A 20,462-nucleotide genomic window follows, 5' to 3' on the forward strand; every position below is an offset into this window, starting at 1 on the left:
TTTTGGTGGTTTTAAAACTCAAATCCGCCAGCTTTGTAGCCATTATCATGCAAGAGTTTGCCCCGTCGAGAGGCGCCAGTATTGCATAGTATGCATATAGTGCTGGGCAGCCAGTCTATGTGGCTGTCTATAGCTGTGGACGTGACACATGCACATTGCATGTGATGCCCCCTACCTAGGCCTAATGTTACCGACTAATAATGCAGACCATGCCACGTGTTGGCCGTTGATCTGTCGTGAGTGCAATTTTCGCCAGTGTTGAGTCATTTATCATCGGGTCTAAATGTGTTTCTTACATGTATATTTAAAACTAATTTGTAATGTTTCGTTGAAGTGCACAAAAAGGGGAATGATCGGTACTTCCGAATGTTTGGTATTGCATCGTTCATTATGTAGTGACTTTCCACTGTAGTGGATTACAGAATTTGGCCTACCAAGGTACTGTACATGTGGAACCTATGAACCTGTCAATTCCCCCCCAGGGGTTTTGTCATGTGGAAACATTTTTACCATTGACACATTACATCAAGGAAAGGCTGCCCCAGGGGTGGCATACATTTGTCATTTCAGAAATGATATTCCCTACATCTTGGGTGTACAGGGGAAAGGGATTGAATAATGACAGGTGCATAAGTTCAGGATGGGATAGTGTTAGTACCTACACAGGGTGAAGTGGGTGTGCTTTTGATGCCGAACATTGTCAATCATGGTTTGACCCACTGTGTTGTGCGTGTTGCACTTGACAAAGAACATCAAGATGATGAAGTAAAGCTATACCGATAGAGGACAGGACTATTCTTGTACGTTTCGCATAGGGGGCCCCAGAACAGGGCAACATATTGTTTGATTACGCGCATGCACTTACACACTGATGTGGTCCAGTCTGCAGTCTTCTACTCGCTTGAAGCTTTTCGGATACCCGTCACATCCCACCGCGTTTGTGCATGTTCCATACGTATGGGTAGGCATCTGAGAGGTTCCAAGCTGTCCGTACATGTACATTATGGGACAGTTTTACATGCCCCTTGTCATCTCTAGTTCTTACGATCTCTAGAACTAAGAAGATGCCAATTTTCCCCTCATGTACCCAGCTGATGAACCTTCGGGTAAATTAGCTTGAAAATTATATTTAGAGCAACCCGACTGACCTTTTCATATCTGTAGCTGAATTGCTGATCTGAAATTTTAATTCCACATTTGACTGAAACTTATTATAAAAGTATATCTGATACTGTATGTGATAAAACATTACTTATTACCCTAAAACAAACAAAGTGGATATGTGACCAACACCCATGAGAGAAACAAATGTGGAATGAATGACAACATATAGTTATTGTCTTTAACTCTTATCAGCCTGGATAATTTTGCTGGTCGTTGTTAGCATGATCATACTTTTGGAGTTGGCCCGGGGACTGGACTATACACGCAGGGTTCATGTTGCGGTCAAGCAGAAACTTCTAGAATGACTCATAGAGTGAACGTTTGTCAGTCAATCAAACACTTCAAGCTAGTGCTCTGGTGATAAAGTAATAATGCATACATTTGATTTGTTTCTGAACAGCGATGGGGATGACGTGGTTCATTATGAGGGTTGGTGTGAGCAACCACGCCGGTGATGGACATGCAATACTGTGAAGCAGTTGCCTGAAGCCGACTCTGGAAAATATCCATAATCATGTCAGTTACACTGGAGATCTCCAAGCCCTTGATGGCTTGCATGTGGACTGTTGCATTGATGATCATCGTCTTTAGTCTGCTGCTAATCTTCACAGGCACTCCGAGGAAAAAGGAAAACAGTGTCAATGAATTCTTTATGTATTACTTTCTGCTGTGCAACATTTTGACCCCAGTGTTTATGTTAGTGGCGGCCATTGATACCACTGTCGAAGACGGGGAGGACGTGGAAGAGAAATACCGCATGTTATGTTCCTTCTGCGGCTACATTGGGGTTTTAGGTTGTCTGCTGTCTCTATCAACAATGCTCACCATGGCAACCAATCTCTTCCTTTGGCTTTTGTTCCCGAGGTGCTTTAAGCAAGGCAAGAACTACTTGCCCAAGATACGGGGTATCACCGCCATCGAAGCGCTCATCATTTTGGTAGTCATCACGTTTCCGTTTCTCCCCTTTGATGCCTTCGAGGCTGGGCAGGTAAGCTCCCGCTACACCCTATGTCTTCCTTTGCATTCGCCCTGGGCCCCCATGTGGGAAGTAACCTTGGTGCTCTACATCGTCGAATCCCTCGGTGTCTTTACGCTGTTCCTGCTGTTCGTGGTGATGCTGTGCCATCTCACCCGTCAGCGGAATGTGCCAGTGTCCGCCATCCCAATGGAAGTGCGGGTCCAGCGCAAGAACTCACTCCTGGTCAAGCGGCTCTGCTGCACCATTCTCGGCACGGTGATCTTCTGGATCCCTGGACTGCTTACTGTGCTGTGCATGTTTGCAGGGGTCGAGGTGTCGGGCTCGGTGTTACAGTGGATGTTTGGCGTGGTTCAGCCCTTTGGAAATGTTGCCGGATCCTTTCTCTATTTCTGGAGAGTTAGATGCAAGAACTGTACCTTTTCATCTTGCTTGAAAGGAACAAAAAATAGAGGTGGGTGTGAGTTTTATCTCTTGATGAGTGACGGTAATTAAAAATATGTTTAGACTGAAAACGATATTATTTGAATTGAAACAAGTTGACATTTTTTGACATAACTGTTTTCTGTAAAGCATGTCAGAAATTTGCATTGATTAAAAAAATGACATCTCAGTGTGGATGTAACTTGGAAGAATTGAAATTCTGTTGTTGTTTTTTAATGAAATAATGGTTAAGTGAATTAACTTAGGCTGTTCTGTGCTTATTCCATAATTGTCATCCAGGACAAACTGACGGTAGGCAATACTCCACACCATTTTATCATTGCCAACATTTTGCTTTGATCGTTGTTTACCATTTAGTGCTAACCCAATTACAAAGTGCATCCTTGAATGTTCAGAGTTTGAAAGCATGCTAAGTTTGTACATCTGCATGTGTCATCTGTTTTCTGCCTTTGAGAGTAGTGGAACAAGCCACCAAAGCATCTCTTCCAATCAACATGCCCAGACTTTACCTGGGCACATTCACATCTGGTTAGACAAATAAGGTAGAGAAAATGTACTCATACATGTGCCTCTAATTAAAGAATGCTTGTGAGTGATTTTGGTGCCACCTCCATCAATGTATGTCTTTCTTATTGCCAGATGAATCTATATACATGTATGTCCCACGCCATCAGGAGAGTAGTGGACCTAGCATATATAATCAGCAACCCTTGAGATACATGTACATGTACCTCTAATGAATCATTGATAAGCAGTGAGAAAAGGCATAAGGCCAATGTGTGTCTCTCTCTTTGCCATATATTTTTAGTATGCTGAAATGCACCTGCAGTGCTCTAGATTGAATAGTACGAAATTATCAGCATCAATTTTCAAGTTACTGCAGCGCAGTGCATCTACATGTACACATGTAGTGTAGTGCAATAAGTGCATCTGTTAAACTTAATACGTACATACATGTGCAGACTGGAATGTTAACAGTTTGCCAGCCATGCCGACAGATTTGTCCATTGGCAGTCATATTAAACTTCCAAGATTTGATTTGGCCCACTCGTTTGATGTGTAAAACATCCTGAGACATCATTTCAGAACTGCAGCATTTCACAATTTTACATACTTGATATGCCTTCCTGAAATTTACGATAAGAAAAAAGTGTCTCACAGATGTAGAGTCACAGACAGAGTCATTTTCATCACCTTTATCCAACGGGAACAGGTCTCTTGTTCGCATGCACTGCTATAAAGGCTGTGTTCTAGAGCTATGAGCTTTCTAAGGCAGTCTGAATGAGCACTCTCTGGTGATCAACTGATTTGCTCTCCAAAGAATGTGTGTTCTGTCATTTAGAGAGTACTAAAATGTACTAAAATGGAATTCATTCACGCCTAGTTATGGGTCTCCTGAGTTCTGAAGTAGACTTTGTGTTTTTGAGTGTGATTAGTGATGTTAATTTCCATTTTAAAATATGCACTTGTTGTATGCACATCCAACCACGGAAGTTGAGTGCACATTAAGAGAAGGCAGATTGCACGGGTCTTGTACCCAAGCCATGCGGTACATGTATTGTATGCCATGGGATTTGAAGCACCGCGAGCATGCCTGAAATTTGCAAAGACATGAAAGTGAATTCTGTATGCAGCTTACGAGAAATGTAGCCAGTAGATATATATGTGTTATTCATATTGTGTCACATGACTTGCATGCACATAGTATGCAGCATTTTTTCCCATCCTATTCACGTACAGTATCCAAAATGTTTTTAACCAGAATAATTTCAGTCCTGAAAGGTTTTTAAAGATTCTGCATGAATTTGTACCAAGCAAGTAAAAACATTCACTTTATAACGTGTTTAATCTCAAAAGGCTTTATACAGCAGTTTCTTATGACAGTGAGTCTCCAGTGTAATAATTGATGTCCTTCCTGTATTGTTTTCCTAATTTTTGCCTTTGTGGTGTATTTGTACTCATTAAATACATGTCAGACTACATATTACAGCATACATGTGGGTGTCGTATTCATGCCAAGTCTATGGCCATGTCCGAAACGGGCTTCCAGAGCTATTGCTAGAGCTGTTGTCTACGTGTCTCCATGCATTTCCAATGGAGCGAAGACATAGACCTAGCTCTAGACAAGAGATTTGGATGCAGCCTTAGTCTACCAAGCTATTTTATAGAAGGGGATTCATTGGTACAGTCTGTGTTCCCTCTAACAGTTGTAAATGGCAGAGATGCAGTGCGGCTGCAAATTGGTCAGTTGACAGGAGCCATTACCATGCCGCAGAAGATGGATGGGGATGGGGACGGGAAACCAGATGGAAACCATACCCCTTCTGTGGACAGCATCCCGACACCGCAACAGAAAAATGGGAAGTGTGTCAATGCGCCGCCTGTGGTACATTGGGTAGAGACAGTCCCAATTATAGGACGCCATATGAACACGGTATGAGTGCCATTGATTACTTCTTACGTACGTGTAAAGCATCACTGGTGAACCAATTTTGTTAGCACTCTGTGATGTAGACTAGAAGAAAGCAGTTCAGTTTTCCATTTTATTTTTCATGATATCAGTTAATTTGCGTACTCAGGCACGCACATGAGATTTGGAATTTCAGAATGCCCATATGAGACACAAGTAAACTGTGGCTTTTTTATTACTCAAAGGGTAAAATGCTTTGTTAAAAGATTCAACAAATCATTTGCACCTTTAAGTAGTATGGTGGAACAGCGTAGTAATGTGATGAATTTGAAAGTTTTGCTTGGTTTGTATCGAGGCATTTTTTTGGCTCAATATGATAGAGTGCATGATTTTGATGGACCATGTAATTATTATGCATCGTCACGCTCGGCCGTTGCAGCTCAAGGGTTCAGTCAGGGAGGTGGAAAAGAATCCATACACTGGCCTTTGAGCAATCAGCAAAATTCTTGTCAGCTGTAAACCTAGACGGCCTCTGCTGGTACTCTTGCACAGGCAGGAGGACTCTTGTAGCAGTGAGAGAACACCTCCACTGTACATTTTCTGTGCTTCTTAGGACTCGTTGCTTCTTATAAAAGATATAGGAGCTTCTGAGGTATCGTGTCTCGGCCTCAGTGTGCCTGCAAAGCTGTCAGTGAGATTTCCTTTCAGCCACATAACAATTTCGCATTGGGAAGAACGCTCAGTGTAGCTTTGGGCAGGATTGTGATGACTGGCTGGCACCTTGTGGGATGAAGAGAGGATTGAAGGAAGAAAAAAAAAATGACATGGAGAGGAAAAAATGTCTTCGCCTTTAAGAATCCAAGTGGAGTAGAGTTTAGATTTGTCTTTGTTGTTTGTCAGATCACACGGATTGGATGTATTTGACAGTATACAGACCCTCTGCATATAATTGTGCACAGCATGTTGATGTTGGTGAACTCTGGGTTGCTGTTCCCTAAATTATAATTTAGCTTGACCTACCATATTTTCATTTTTAATCACAAAAATTCTGCTACAAATGTTTTCAGTGGAAAGAATAAGTGTTTTGTTAATGGGTGTTGATGTACAGAAAACTCACGATTAACGACTTTGAAGTACAGAAATGCATGATGAAATTGAAGCATGCCTTATGTAGAACAGGGAGACTAAAGAAAAATGCAATGAAGATTCTGATATATTAATGACATTCATTGATTGCCTACCACTTCTATGCATACTCTGTCTGAGAGGCTGTTGTGCATTTTAAAGGAAGCAGAGAGTTAATTTTGATTTTAACTGTGTTCATTTCTTCACTCTTACTTTATTTGCTTTTCTGTGTGGGCAGTTACAGGTTTTTGTTAATTCTCCTTGCAATTTCTAGTTGTTTGACCTTAACAGGGCTCAATCTCCTCATTGCAGTATGGGTAAGGGGTAATACTAGTGTGTTTTCCTTGCTCTGGTGGCCACATTTTGTTAAGTTTGAGAAAACAATTTACTAATTTTCATTCAATGTCTTTTCCCCTAGAACTTTGGGATAGTTGAGTGGCTGTCCAAGAATGGCTCCCCACGACGGGGGCTGCTCAAGATCTTCACCAAGCCACACTCACGGGAATGGCGGAATGAGTCTAGCATCCTGTACCGCTTGAGCCAACTGGAGCACCACCGCAACATTGTGGAGTACCTGTGGCACTCCAAGAGCTCCCAGACCAAGCTGGACCGGGGCCAGTCTGACACCGCCCATCCAGATCAAGAAAAGCCAGCCATTCAGAGGTAGGCTTTTTTTGGGCTGGGGCCAGAGGTTGTGTTCTTGAGCAGGATATTTTTACTGCATGCATTGATGCCAAATAGTTGCAAGGGTGTGGACACCAGGTTTATGTTCACTCCTATCTTACCTATTGTTCCCCTGGCTTCTTCAGTGCATATCCAGTAATCCAGTGTTGGAAATCATTTGCAAAGGAAGATTTGCACAGCCATTGCAGTGGAAGAACGAACACCCCAGATATTCATCATGAATGCACACTCTGTCCGAGCCGGCTTATCCTGGAGGTGGTCAAACTATTTTAAGAACAGCGCTCAGTGAACAGTGTCAAACAGTTCCATGCTGTGGTTACTTAAACTCAGGATGTCAGTTCAGTCAAAATGTGGGTTCAGCTGTGGTTAAGAGGCAATGCTATTAGCGTCAAAGACATTTGAAGTGTTTGGCACTTCCATGCAGCAGTTGTTTCTGTCTTACTGGGAGAATTATGAGAGTCTTCTGAGGTTTCTGTGGGGGAACTTGCCATGATGCTAAATGTGAAGAATATAGTGAGGTTGAAGTATATTTCTCCAATGACCAATAGCCAAGCCATGAACGGTGGAGTGCTTATAAATGCCGTAATCATTGATATCATTGAAGATAATCTGTGCAAAATGTTTCGGGAGAAGGGACATTTTCAGTAACAACATTTAACCACGCATAGTTCTTGCAAGTTAGTCTACTAGATAGTACAAACGTAGGCTTACATGTACATGTACCCATTCGGTGTTGTATGGAATGTTGTTTTCTTCTGGTCACAGATTTATTTTCACTTTCCAGGACTTGGAAAGGTTCTCTGTAAAGCTTGGACAGAAGCCCAAACACATTAGTTTAAGTTTCACAGGTTTCCTTGCAGTTGTGATTTTGTTCACTTGGCTTCCTGCTTGAACGTGTTGGTCTGTGCCAAGGAATTTATGCGGCAACAACTCGTGAGGATTTGAAACAAAACTGAAACATACAAATGTGTAACATTGGCAGGTGTGTTCACTGCCTGCAAAGCACCTGTAGTAGTACTACTTCATGAACAGTTGTTGAGATCAGTGTTAATCCTAATCCAGGGAACCAGCAGCTCGTAGTACATGTATTTGCTTAAACTTTCAAAAAAGGAGCTGACTGCACCTTTTTCAATTCTGCAACAGTGTCTAGATAAAAAATTTCTCGGTGAGATGTTTTTAAGATCTGGGAAAGTAGGGGGTAATTTTTTTTTCACTGAAATATACGATAAAGAAATCTTGCTGGAAATTTTTCCAAGTTTAGGTTTAGCTGTGCTTGCTTTCCTACCAAACTTTTGAACACAAAATTGTGGGAGTTTGATTGCGTGTCTGTTTGTGCATTACACTGACAAGTACTTGTCATCCACCATGGCTTGGAAATCTGCATTTTGGCAGTTGACTGCCCGACATTTGGTGCAACCTTACATTTGGAGGCCTGACTTATTGTTCCCTGGGGAAAAAAAAAGAAAGTCACGGACTTGTTCCACTTGAAATATTTCTCTGTCAGACACAAATACGCTTTCACAGAAGCTTTTGTGGTTGTACTGCATTGGCACCAGACAGGGTAGTTTCAAGTTCAGACATACTGTTCATTTGTGAAACTTTATCCCTCAGCCAAGCATTCTGATCAGTTACACCGATGGAAATACTTTATTCCCTTTATTTGGTCAAAAAGGCCTCAGTTTCAGTTAACGGCTTGTTTGATCTGTCGCATAGTTTGCTATTTGTGAAGAACCTTCTGACGAGGGCATTGTACAGACTCTATTAGCAGGCTCAATCAGATTCGTGGACAAGGTTTGGTTACTCATTCATTCTCAAGATGTGCAATCTGAATCAAGATCAGAGCACACTGGAAATTGTGCCAAATTTTCATGCACCACGTGTCCTTAGCCGTAAACAAGTAGGCCTACTAGTGTTTAATAATTCCGCATAGAGTGCACAGCATTAACAGAAGTAATGGACACTGAGGCACTGGTACACGTACATGCATCTCTATGATATGGCTACCAAAATGTTGCTCAAAAGGGGGTGTAGCACAGCACATTTAGATTCACTGAATACTGCATGCTGGATTTTAGTAGCCAAGAGATTAACATAACTGGCCTCACACTCTCTCTTACTGCAGGTATTACTTTTTTTTTGCAATCGGTTTTATTTCGGCATGACAACCTATACATGTGTCTTTATATTCATCCTGTGTATTTGTTACAAACAAACGCAGGGCACTAACACGCGTTAGACTTATGCAGAGCAGTCAGTCTCCTCGCCAGAAATTGATGGAAAAACCGGTGCATCAATTTACAATATCCAGATCTGGACATCAGCCACTAATGAGTCTGCAGCTACAGTGCTGCATCTGACTGATCAAGCCTGATGGTCTGGCGGCGTCATTCCTGCATGCGTTGCCACAGCAACAGCCACAATGTATTTATGAATGACTGCAAGGGAAGATCATAATTGACGATCGCCTTTTGCTTTCTTGTGGGAAGATGGCGAGAGGCCTGTTAGACAGTTGTAGACTTAATTCCCCCTCACACTAGAGCTTGGTTTCAAGATAAATGATATCACTGAATCTTGTTCATCATGCATCCTACAGAATGTTTCTGTGTTGAGCCTGGTTTCCATGTCAACGTAAGAAACACAGAGAGCAAGGCAATCAAGATGCAAACTGCAACACTGACATATGGAAATATGTTAAACGGAAGTATCACTCATAACCCAGACATAATGAAAACCACCCCCGACAGATTGTCAAAGTTGAGCCTGGTTCAACTTTGCCGACTGTCTGCGTTGAGTCACTGAGTAGGCCTGTACAAACACGCCCACTGGCATGACGGGCGTACAACGATGTTTCTCTCGCTCAGTACCACTCATTTTGTCCATTTTCTCCTTGTACGAGCATATGCATCCCCAATCATCAACAAAATAGCTGACCATTGACAAATTAATCAAACTAGAGTATCAATTTAGCTTCAAGAGGAAACATTGCCACCTAAAAAGGGCATTTTTTTGCAAAAATGTTCCGAGTGTCAGACGCCATTTTGTTCAATTTTTTTTGGTGGAATGATGTCGCGCGATGTCTCTTCCACGAATGTCTGCATCTTGACATCTTGCAGAATGTCTGCGTTGCAGACAACCATATGGAAGCCTGGCTTTACTCTGTGGATTTGACATGCATTACAGGGTCACTCATCAATACTGAGCTCTTTTCTCACACCTTTGAATATATTGAAGGTTTGTGATGGAATTCTAATAGATTTGCTCTCTGGTTGTCCTGTTGTAAAAAAGAAGCTTCTTGTTGAGGTAATTCTTATGTTTTAAAAGCATTCACATCAGTTTCCTTTCTGTGGCAGTACACGGCATACATGCACTGTATGTGCTTTAATTGAAAGATTTGCCATCTTGCAGGAGGCCTGCTTGGTTAAAATTTATCACCCTGAAATTTGGATTTATGAGCCTGATAGTTGATTTATCACTGTAGGCGTGTACATGTATTGTACTGTATTGGTTGGTTGTTAGCTTTGATACAACGGAGCAACCAAACAAGTGATCAGTGCACCATTGGTGTTACTACCACCATCACAGATGTTCCTTTATCCTTGGGGCATTATATCAAGAGCAGTTTATAACAAATATCAATAGCTAAAGATTGATATTGATAAACAAAAGTAGTGAATCTGTCGTGAAACAAAAGGGCTTCGTTAATCTTTTATCTGCAAACGTTGAGCATTGCCAGGTAGCCTTGAAGTTTGAATAGCAAGGTTAGGAACAGAAAAAAAGAGAGAACAACTGGGAGCTAATGGTAGGCGTCTAATTTATTAAAACTGTTTGCGTTTGATGGATGATGCGTGCATTATTGCCGATGAAACTGCCAACAGCGTGTGTGCGTTTTTGGTCTTGAATGCAAGGGGGAAGGTAAATAAGTGTTACGGTGGCCGGACAATCAATTGAATTAGCGCTCGCGACAGGAAGGAGTGGTGGTGATGTTGTATACTTTGAGTTCCACGTACGCATGTGTGCCTGGGTGTGGGCATCTAAACACAGACCGCGGATCTCTGAGGTTGTTTACATAGACTCTAGATATCAGGACTGTTCCGCTTTAAGTATTGATTGCAAAATGGGGAGGGTGCTGGTTGTCATGACAACACATTGATCCTGACACGTGACTTTGTGGATGGCTGCTTGGAAGACATGAAACAGTGTAGGGCATAGGCAAATGTGAAATATACAGGAAAGAGGGAAAACTTGTGCGGTAGCATGAAATTTGACGTTGAATGTATATGTTCCAAAATTAAAGTAGCTTTTTAGCTGTTCCCAATCTCAAGTCCGATCAATTTCAAACTTGGTATAGTAATTAACCATCATCAGAAGATGAGCCTCGAAACTTTTGTACTGTGACATCATCAGGAGTCAAGTGACCTCAATTCAAAAGTTCATACTTTACAGTATAATAACTAGTAAGCTGTTTGACCGATTTAACTCAAATTTGGTATGCACATGGTCGGGGACGTGTTGTAGATAAAAATTGATATCTTGACCTCATGTGACCTCTACTTCTGGTTTGACCGGAACTTGTATTTCAACACTCAAATCGTCATATCTCATGCACTATCGGTTCAATTGCAGTGATATTTGGTTTTCGTTATACATGCCACTTTGGCAATTATTTGTAGTCCAAATGATTGCAAACTGATGATACTCGTTCACAGTCATCAAAAGACAATAAAAACATTTTGGGAATAGCTATGTGTTTGTTCACCAACACCACCTCTAGTCTTTCCTTGTTTTGCTTGTTTTTTTGGGGGGGAGACATCTTGAACAAAAAGGATGATTTTCCTCCCGGGACTGCCTTGTAGAAAGATGAATTACAGAAAAGGAGGGCGAGGGGCTTAAGAAATGAAGTGAACTTTACCGTCAGAAAACTACAGCGTAGCAGTGACCATGCATGGATTGCCCCCTTACATGACTCTCCTTTTCCGCATAAACTGTTACTCTGAGTGTGGGTTGTTCAAGTCTGGAACGTTTTCTACCTGTATGTGGGAATTAACCTTTTATCCAAATAGATTTGTGTCCCTTGTAAGCATTGCAGCTGTTGAAGCAGAAGAGCCATTAGACGGACGTAGGCGTGTTCCTAGTGTTGCCATGCATATATGCACCCACATGTATGCAAGTTTCAGCCTGCATGTTCTGTGAAATTGTTGTAAGTGAAAAACCGTTTAAGGGCTGCATGCAGTGTGCATCCAATTCAAAGATGTTTTGACCCTACCGATTGTGTTTTAGATTTAGAGTGAGTAATGTTACAGTGAGTCTGTGTTGCTCCCAATGTGACTGTCATTAGTAATAAGGCTAGCCTTGATAAAAAAAAATGAATGTGCTATCTGCACATTAGATTTATTTTCACTCTTTGATTTTAGTGGCTTGGCTAAACTGTATAATGTAACATACATGCATGTGAAATTTTGTGAGTACTGACTAATTATAGATAGGGAATTTCAACGAAGCCTAAAACAATATTACAAGCCTGAATTCTTGATTTTGTGAAATTTGTGCTTTTTAAATCTATTTCTTTGAAATACACATCAGAAGCTCGCCATTTGTTTTCACATCCCAAAAATAGGACTTCAGAAAATTAGCAAATTGTCCCTTTCTGCCATTCAGGACTTTGGACCTTATTTATCACTGAAATGGCATGGATGGCTTGGATAGCCAATGAAAGTCTTTTGATTTATTTCAAGTGGGATCCCTTGAAACCTGTATAGAGACAATTAAAATAGTCAAGTCGTAGAAATCAGAGGCAAAGCCTGGACAGATATTCCAGAGAATCTAAGAACAGAAAACCAAATCCACATTAGCCTAATCAGGATTCGAATCCAGGTTGCAGAGGTGAAAAGCGAGGAAAGTACCAGTGTGCCAACCTGACTCCTGACTTGACTGTGTCGTTCACAGTCCTCTTCACAGCTTCATGTACATGTATGTGTATGGCTAGTTGTATTCCGTCCTGTGCTTTTCCTTTCTGTTTATGAAAATCACTTTGTAGTGGTTTTGCACTTGGTAGCAGTTGTGAATCACTTTATGGCTGGAAGGTCACTCCACATATGGCAGATACATGTGTATGAAGGCCTCTTTGAGTGACTGGTGCCCATGGAGTTACAAAAACAAACCTAAACCTGTACCCATGTAGACATTTTAGAGCCACTTTGCAACATGGCATCCATGACATTGTCCTTGGTCCTCCGTCAGTCCATCTCTAATTGAAGCTACATGTACATGGTTGTCATGAGTGTCACATGATTTTCTATGATAGTGATGTGTTTGGTTTGGAGAACCTTGGGGCTGTTCTCCCAAGTTGCTTGCAGCTCTGTCTGTACAGCAAAAAAGCAGACTTAATGTACACATCAGCATTTGTTTGTCACATATAGATCAGAGTTCATGTTACTACAGCTGCTGAATCGCGTAGGGATCTCAAAACGTCCAGGCATCAGGAAAGCAACAGGTGATCCCGCTCCCCTCCAGCCAACAATTTGTAAAAAACATGTATTTAAGTGACTGTGAAGTGAAAATAGAATGTAATGTACAAGTATGACACATCAGGTCCTCCGGCTGTTTTTCTTCGTGACAGCAGCTAAGTAACGGGCCATCTTAATGGACGGCCATTATCCACAAAGATGTGCCTGTGTTGCCGCAGCCTTGCTCTGTGGTCCTATCAAGGATTTATGGATTTCACCTCCCTGGCTGTGAAGTTTGATCTCCCATCCTATTTCTCCTTTCCCATCTTGAAATTGAACATCGCAAGACACTTTGGTTTCAATCAAACATGCAGGAGTGCCACCACTTTGTTATTTACCCCAACCCGTAAAAATCAATCTGTCCTGAGTCACATAACAAGAAGTCAAGGCATCAGTGAGTTGGTCAGTAAATCACTTTGCTGGTCATCAGTCACTGCAGCGAATTCAGTTTATCAGCATTCAACAACTTTCCAGTAAACTATTATTGAATTTAGGCAGACAATTTGTAAATCAATCTTTAATTAGATCCATTAATCAATCACTGAATTGAGCATTCAATTAATTGATCAGTCTGAAAAACACTGAATACTGCCTGTGTACCCGTTGTGATTGAAAGCGTAGTGCATACCTGTGTCAAAACCAAGAAAATGCTCATAAATACATGCTCCCCTGTCAAGGGAAATGTCAGTGTTCACGGACCATTACTCTTGGCTGGGCAAACCTGTCCAGACAGGAAAGGTGCAGAGTGACTGCTGTACACCTAGGCAACCACCTTGGCTTTGACCCCTGACCCCCTGCTGCTCCAACGAATCTTAAGATGCTGACAGTTCTTTCTCCCTCTTCCCCCCCCCTTCTGCCCTGATATCCACTACTATTAAATTTGGATCAGCCAGGCTAGTGGGATGGAAGTCGCTGCATGCATGATGGAGAAGGCTTAAATCTGGAAAAGACCACAGGGATTGAAATATTCATCAGGTTGTCAGAAAAGGCAAATCCTACGGGTAGAAGTGGGTTGAGAAATTCACTGTATATTTTAACGCTAACCCATGGAGATTTAGTTGTAACTCTACGTACATTTGTAGTTGTGTGACAAAGTACTTTTGTGATAAAATTTTACTTTAATTAATCATCTTGTCATTAAGCAAAAAGCTTCCTATTGTTATATTGACATGTGTGTTATTCTACCGTCAGCCATCAAAATTATGAAGTGTGCTTTAGTTGTACAGTGATAAGCTTTTCTCAAAATGCATAATGACTGCATGTGAAAAACTAGTGATTAATGCACTTTGAACAATTGAAACATTTTACGTCGTATGAAAATAATGGTTTGTTCTCAGAGTAACAGTTTGGCAGCTATGGCAGCTATGATTAAAAAAGATGTGTGTTTGATTTGGCTTCAGACCAAGGTTTGTCTTAATATAAAAGCACAGTCATACAAAATGAGTTTTTAAGGCAGCTTGATTACAGCAAAGTTTTGTAATTCATAGGAATTGTAGAAAACAATATGAATATTTGATTATTATCTGATAATTAATATAAATATCACAAAATTTCTTTGGTAAACAAATGATATTATAGAAATACATCACAACAGAAAACAGTGAAATTCGTGAAAATAGAATGAAATTGCCTGAGATTCATTAACAATACAAGTTACAAATCAAACTGAGGAAAGGTGAAAACTAGCCCAAGTACAAAAATGACCAAAAAAGGGCAAAACAGCAACAACATTGACGAGGCCGTCATCAACAACAAAGAATTGCACCTTGTACAGTAGGTCTGAGTGCAACTACAACAGTACATCTTTAAATAAGAACAAAAACAAGCCAAATATGTGCACGTTCAAAATGACCACACGAAATATAACAGAGACAGACAATTAGAAAACAGTGGTACATCATTTCAGAGCAACAAATATAAGTAGGCCCCTATAGCAGAACAAGGGTAACAAGAGAAAAATAAAAATGCAAACAATGTCAATTTTGTCAAATATATGTGTATTTGTAGTAAACCCCCCTCGGCTTCCTCATGGGACTGAGCCAGGACAATATACCCCATTGTCTCCTTGACCTTCCCTTGAGTGCACTGGCAATGATGACCTTCTTGATTCTGACTTGTTTCCAGATTTGTCTGCACGGCCTATTATCAGCATGGCACCCTCCGAGATTTCCTCCACAGTCACCCGCGCACCATTCAGGAGAGCCATGTCCATGCCATAGCGACGCAGGTATCAGCGGGGATGGCCTATCTCCACGCCATGAGAATTGTCCATGGCCTCATGGAAACAACCAGTGTTTTGATTGGTGGGCACATTGAGGTAAGTCGAGGATCCCTTGAGATCTTGAGTTTTGATTTGGGTTTTCAGTAGATTTCTATTTTTGCTATAGAGATGTATACATGTTCATGTAGGCATAAAGTGAGTTACCTTCCAAAATTTGGATCATGGATAGGGGGAGCTGCTCCCCAGGGTGAGGGGGGTCACCCCCCCTGCAAATGGTCACGCTACTGACACTAAACGCCTATCTCTTTGTCGATACCTGCCATCGAGTACGGGTACTTTAGCTGTGGTACAGTGTAATTACAGATGACGCATGAAACCTCTTGGTGCGGCTAATTTACAAAATTGAATGTGCATAGACCAGATGATGACGTTAATATCTGTTGTTGAAACTGACGAGAGCCGTGCACTGCAGCGAGCATCTTGAGAGTGATGTCTGAAATTGTTTCAAGAGGAAGGACTCCTGTGAGAGCGTGCAGCTCCTCAGCATCTTGTTATTCCCGGTAATCCTCAAGTCAGCACCTGGCTGCTCGCCGTCTGGCTGAATGCATTATTCATTGTTTACGTCGCAGATTCCCCCCCCCCCGTTCCTCGGCGTTGCACCGTGGAATTGAGTTAACGGGAGAGAGCGGAATGAAACCCTAACACATTGAATACCATGTTCATCAACTGTGGGGGGAGACACTTTAGGTATGACGTCTCTTCCAACATGATAGTGCATTATTGATGTGTGTGCTGCAGCCTTTCATGCACTTGCACTTTCCAGGATGGGAAGGCTCAAAATTCTTTTAAAGAGACAAGAACGTAGTTCCCGGTTTCGGTCAGATGTGGTTTGAAGATGTGTGACTCGCCCATCTTGAAGACAAATTAAGCCTTCTTGTGTTCCATTCTTTATAATCCTGCTGTTAGGCCATAACTTAATTTTGAATCAAACCGTCTTACAATATCACTAATTTGCAAGCTTGAGTTGCCCTTTCCCATGAGTGTTCAGTGCATCAAGAGTTTTCCCCACTCCTTTTCTCTTTAATATTACTTCCTCAGTTACATATATTTCTCAGTACCTTGTGAACTGAAAAGTCCATGTTTTGCATTTGTGTTTAGAACCTTCTCAGACAAATCATTTTTGCAGTTAGGGCCATTAGAATTTTATATTCCTTTAAAGAATCAGCATGTATGGCTATGTGCGGTCAATAAAAATTGTTTGTGCATCTTGTCAGCCTCCTTTGTTCAAAATGTTACCGTTGACTAGAACTAGTAGGACAGGATTTTTTTCATGTAAATTGTTAAATTCATACCCAAACATGTTCCTTTCCACCCAAGGAACAGGCTCCGTTCTTGTGTGCATGTAATTATCAATCAAACACTCTGGAACGACAGGCTCCGTTCCTGTGTGCATGTAATTATCAGTCAAACACTCTGGAACGACAGCTTTGAAATTAATTTGAAATTGGTTTGGATTGAGTTTTCTCAAGGGGGATCGGAAAAGCGAAGGTTTTCCCTGGCACAAAATGGGGAGGGGGGGAACCTTTCAGACGAGAACATACGAGTTTTACAGATTGTCAAATGTCACTTGAGACAGTGTTCCCTTCTCACACCCGGAGATTAAATTGTGGTTTGGAGATGAAATTTGTTGGAGGTAATCTCGATCATCAACACGGAGAAAGAAATTGCAGGGCGTAACCGGTTTACTCCGCGTGAGTCAGAAAATAGCGGTTGGAGGGTGGGAGTTAACAACAATGAGCAGCACGGGTACTGTTGGTTGTGGCTACAGGTACGCTTTGACCACTTGTGAATTGGGATGTGTATCTGTGTACTAACGAGGGTACAGCCACTGGAGTTCATGCACTGGTTTTCAAACTGCAGTCATTTAGAGCAGATTTTTTTTTTAACAAAAAGGCAAACTGCTTCAAAGACTCACTGTGGATTCCTGAAACATATCCCTGAGCAACACCTGGATAAATTACAAATCCAAAAGCTGTGCACAGATGATTGCTGCATGAATATATTGAATTTTATGGGGTGAAACTCCTCCGAAGGAATAGGTGTACAAAGTGGAATCCACCCGTAGGTCTAGGTTGAATGCAAACTTACCTCGGGAAAAGAGCTGGAGTAGGCTCACATGTAAAACGGATGGAGTCTTCAACTTATACACCTGTACATTGCTGATCTCAGCAAAGATATGGTAAAGCATCAGTGCTCTCTTCCCTCATGTGCATGTACCAGACATTTTGAAGCGAATGGGGGACTGTCGTCATTTTGAAAGTTGTCAAATGACTACAGGAGAAGCTGGAATGCTAAGCAGATTTCCCCCATAGAATACAAATTGAAAGAACACACTTTTGTTGGCAGTTTAAACTGCTGAGAATGGTGAATATTTGAAGATTCAGAGATTGCGCACAGTTGGAAACATCGACAGTGTAGCCAATTTTGAACAGGCGCCACTGACAAACCTTGTGCCCATGAAGATTTTGAATTATTCGCCATGCAGATCTGCTCTGCATAAATTTGTAACCTGTGTTGATAGTAATCACCTTCCAAGGCCCCCTCATACATGTACCTTTGGCATAACCTTGACACCCTTTGCACCTCAATGTGTGTATGGGGCACGCTCATCATCAGTGGCCTTCAGGCCTGTAGGCTGGTCTGCATCCATGATCAGTTGCCAGCTCCCTGTCTGTGTCTCTCCCCAGACCTGCGACCTTCCAAGGGACAAAAATCCAGGAGTGCGCTTAATCCTTGATTGTAACTGCACGTAGTTCCTAGATTTCTTGCATGCATTTATGGAATGACAAAAAAATTTAGTTATTTTCAGATATTTTTAAATCAGGTAGGCATCTGGCTGCCTGTTTGTCAAAACCAGCATAAAAGAGTGTAGGTTTCCTTCATCCTGAAATAGAACTGAGTGTGCAAAGGAAGCCAGACTTTGCTTTAGTTTTAGTCCAGCTGTTTAATGTACATGTATACCTCAGATGTTGTTTCTTGTATTCAGGGGTTTTTTACATATGAATACGACTGCAGTGCAGAAGGTTCAGTAGGTATGTAAATATACAGTATCCCATTCATAATCTACTTTTCTTGGACCTAGCAGGCTGTAGTGGCTGAAATTAGAGGATTATACACGTACATGGTAATGTACATGTATGTATTATCCTCTGCAGTGGAAATTCGTAGGAATATAAATGTAGGTTTCGAGCCAGGTTGGCAGATACCCAATCCAAATACATTATGTGTGCTGAAATATTTTATTTTTTTTATCGTTGACTGCCGTGGACTTAGTGTTTTGGAAGAATAAAAACATCATAATTTGCATATTTGTCTCATATCTTATCTCCTCACCCAATTTACTTATATACTGCTGTATGGCACTTGCGTAGAAAAAGAGATCAGGCTTTGTGGATATTTTATTAAATCTATTTCTATTTATTTCGTGAAACCAACTGCAATGAACTGCCACTTTCAGGATTCATTTTTAGAAAGAAAAAAATAAACCATATAAAATATAAGGTATTTTTCAATCTAAATATCTAAACATTTTGGATTATTAATACAGACAGCATTATAAAAGCCATCAACAGCGGAAATCAATGATATGAAGCACAGCAAACAGTTTGGTATATCCCTTCCCAAAAATACAAATTGATGAAAAAAAACCTAAAATAAACACCAATGAATCTTGTTAAAAGCAGAGTCCTGTACATCTTGTAAATGAAATGCAGTTACATGTATTTGCATGACTACTGACTTTCGTTTCTCCCTTTAGTGTCACATTGTAAAACTTTAGGCAACTCGAGCCTGTCAGCATCCCTCAGTGAGAAGGTCACTCAAATGTCAGGAACATGTACATGTTCTCGTATAAGACGCTTCTCAAAGTCGTCAAAGTTGTACGGTACTACAGTTTGCACTACTCATGGCTTGCAGAAAACTTGGAAAGCACCTTAAAATACTCCATTTTGTGAAATATTTTGAAGTGTAAAATTTAGGGTTCTTTATATGAAGTGGAAAAGCTTCTTCAGAAGTAGTACTCTTTGTGTTTTGAAGTTATTGAAACCACTGGCCATCACCCAAGCCCGAGCAAAGAAAATCTTTACTTGAGCCCGCTACCTAGATCACACTTTTTTGTTTTGGGTAACAGATGGGCCTGAAAGGAGCCCTTGTATGCACATTAACAGCTGAATTCAGCTAAATTCAGGACAGCTCAACATTTATGAAATGTTTACTTTAAGTAAGAGTCATGCTTTTATTTCTGTTTGTTCCATGTCGGCCTTAGCTTCATGTACATGTAGCTCAGAGGGTTTTTTTGAGCCACTAACAAGCATTTAGTTTCTAATTAGCGCCTGCCATTTAGAGGGATATTTTTGACTGACCAAAAAAATTCCTTGTGCTTGCAAGAAGTTTATTGTACCCGGTACATGTACATAAATACGTCTACATACATGTACACTGTCAAATAAATACCAAGGAATTACGTGTGTATTTGTATAATATGACTATTTGAAACATTTTCATTCTGAAGTTCATACAGTGTTATGTTGTCCAGATGAGAATTCAGGGTGCTTTTGGGAGTCATCGTTACTCCCACCGTGATTTTGTACACCGTTGTTCACTTTGCTGATCTTCACCTCGACATGCAGTGCTCTAAGAAGAAACAACATTACAATGCTGTGTTTTTGCCAGGATCATACCCCTGGGCTGAAAATCCCCCAAACCACCTCATCAGCTGATGCTGTTGCCAAGGAGGAATTAGTATTAAAAGACAAGAACCACAAGTCTACCTGCAGGTAGAGGAAAATGGCCACTTCCAACAGAACGAATCCGCACATGATTTATGGGTGGGATTTTTCAGGTTTATTATTCCAAAATGGTTTTATCTTTTCTCAG

At 41.1% G+C, this 20,462-nt stretch overlaps 1 protein-coding gene across 2 annotated transcripts in view; it reads left to right on the forward strand.

Moving 5' to 3' along the window:
• Positions 1-20,462, forward strand: part of LOC110979617 (uncharacterized) — a 42,393-nt gene that overhangs the window by 1,241 nt on the left and 20,690 nt on the right. The window contains exons 2-6 of one of the 2 annotated variants that reach the window (XM_022235594.2): positions 1,565-2,594; positions 2,864-2,875; positions 4,792-5,018; positions 6,538-6,782; positions 15,431-15,623. In XM_022235594.2, the coding sequence (XP_022091286.2) occupies positions 1,679-2,594; positions 2,864-2,875; positions 4,792-5,018; positions 6,538-6,782; positions 15,431-15,623 (1,593 nt within the window). In that variant the 5' untranslated portion in view covers positions 1,565-1,678. The remainder of the gene's footprint in view (positions 1-1,564; positions 2,595-2,863; positions 2,876-4,791; positions 5,019-6,537; positions 6,783-15,430; positions 15,624-20,462) is intronic. The other variant, XM_022235595.2, reaches the window with a different exon arrangement.

The sequence above is a fragment of the Acanthaster planci genome, linkage group LG01, assembly GCF_054643075.1.
Source record: "Acanthaster planci isolate LZ-2023a linkage group LG01, COTS_SCS, whole genome shotgun sequence".
Lineage (NCBI taxonomy): Eukaryota > Metazoa > Echinodermata > Asteroidea > Valvatida > Acanthasteridae > Acanthaster > Acanthaster planci.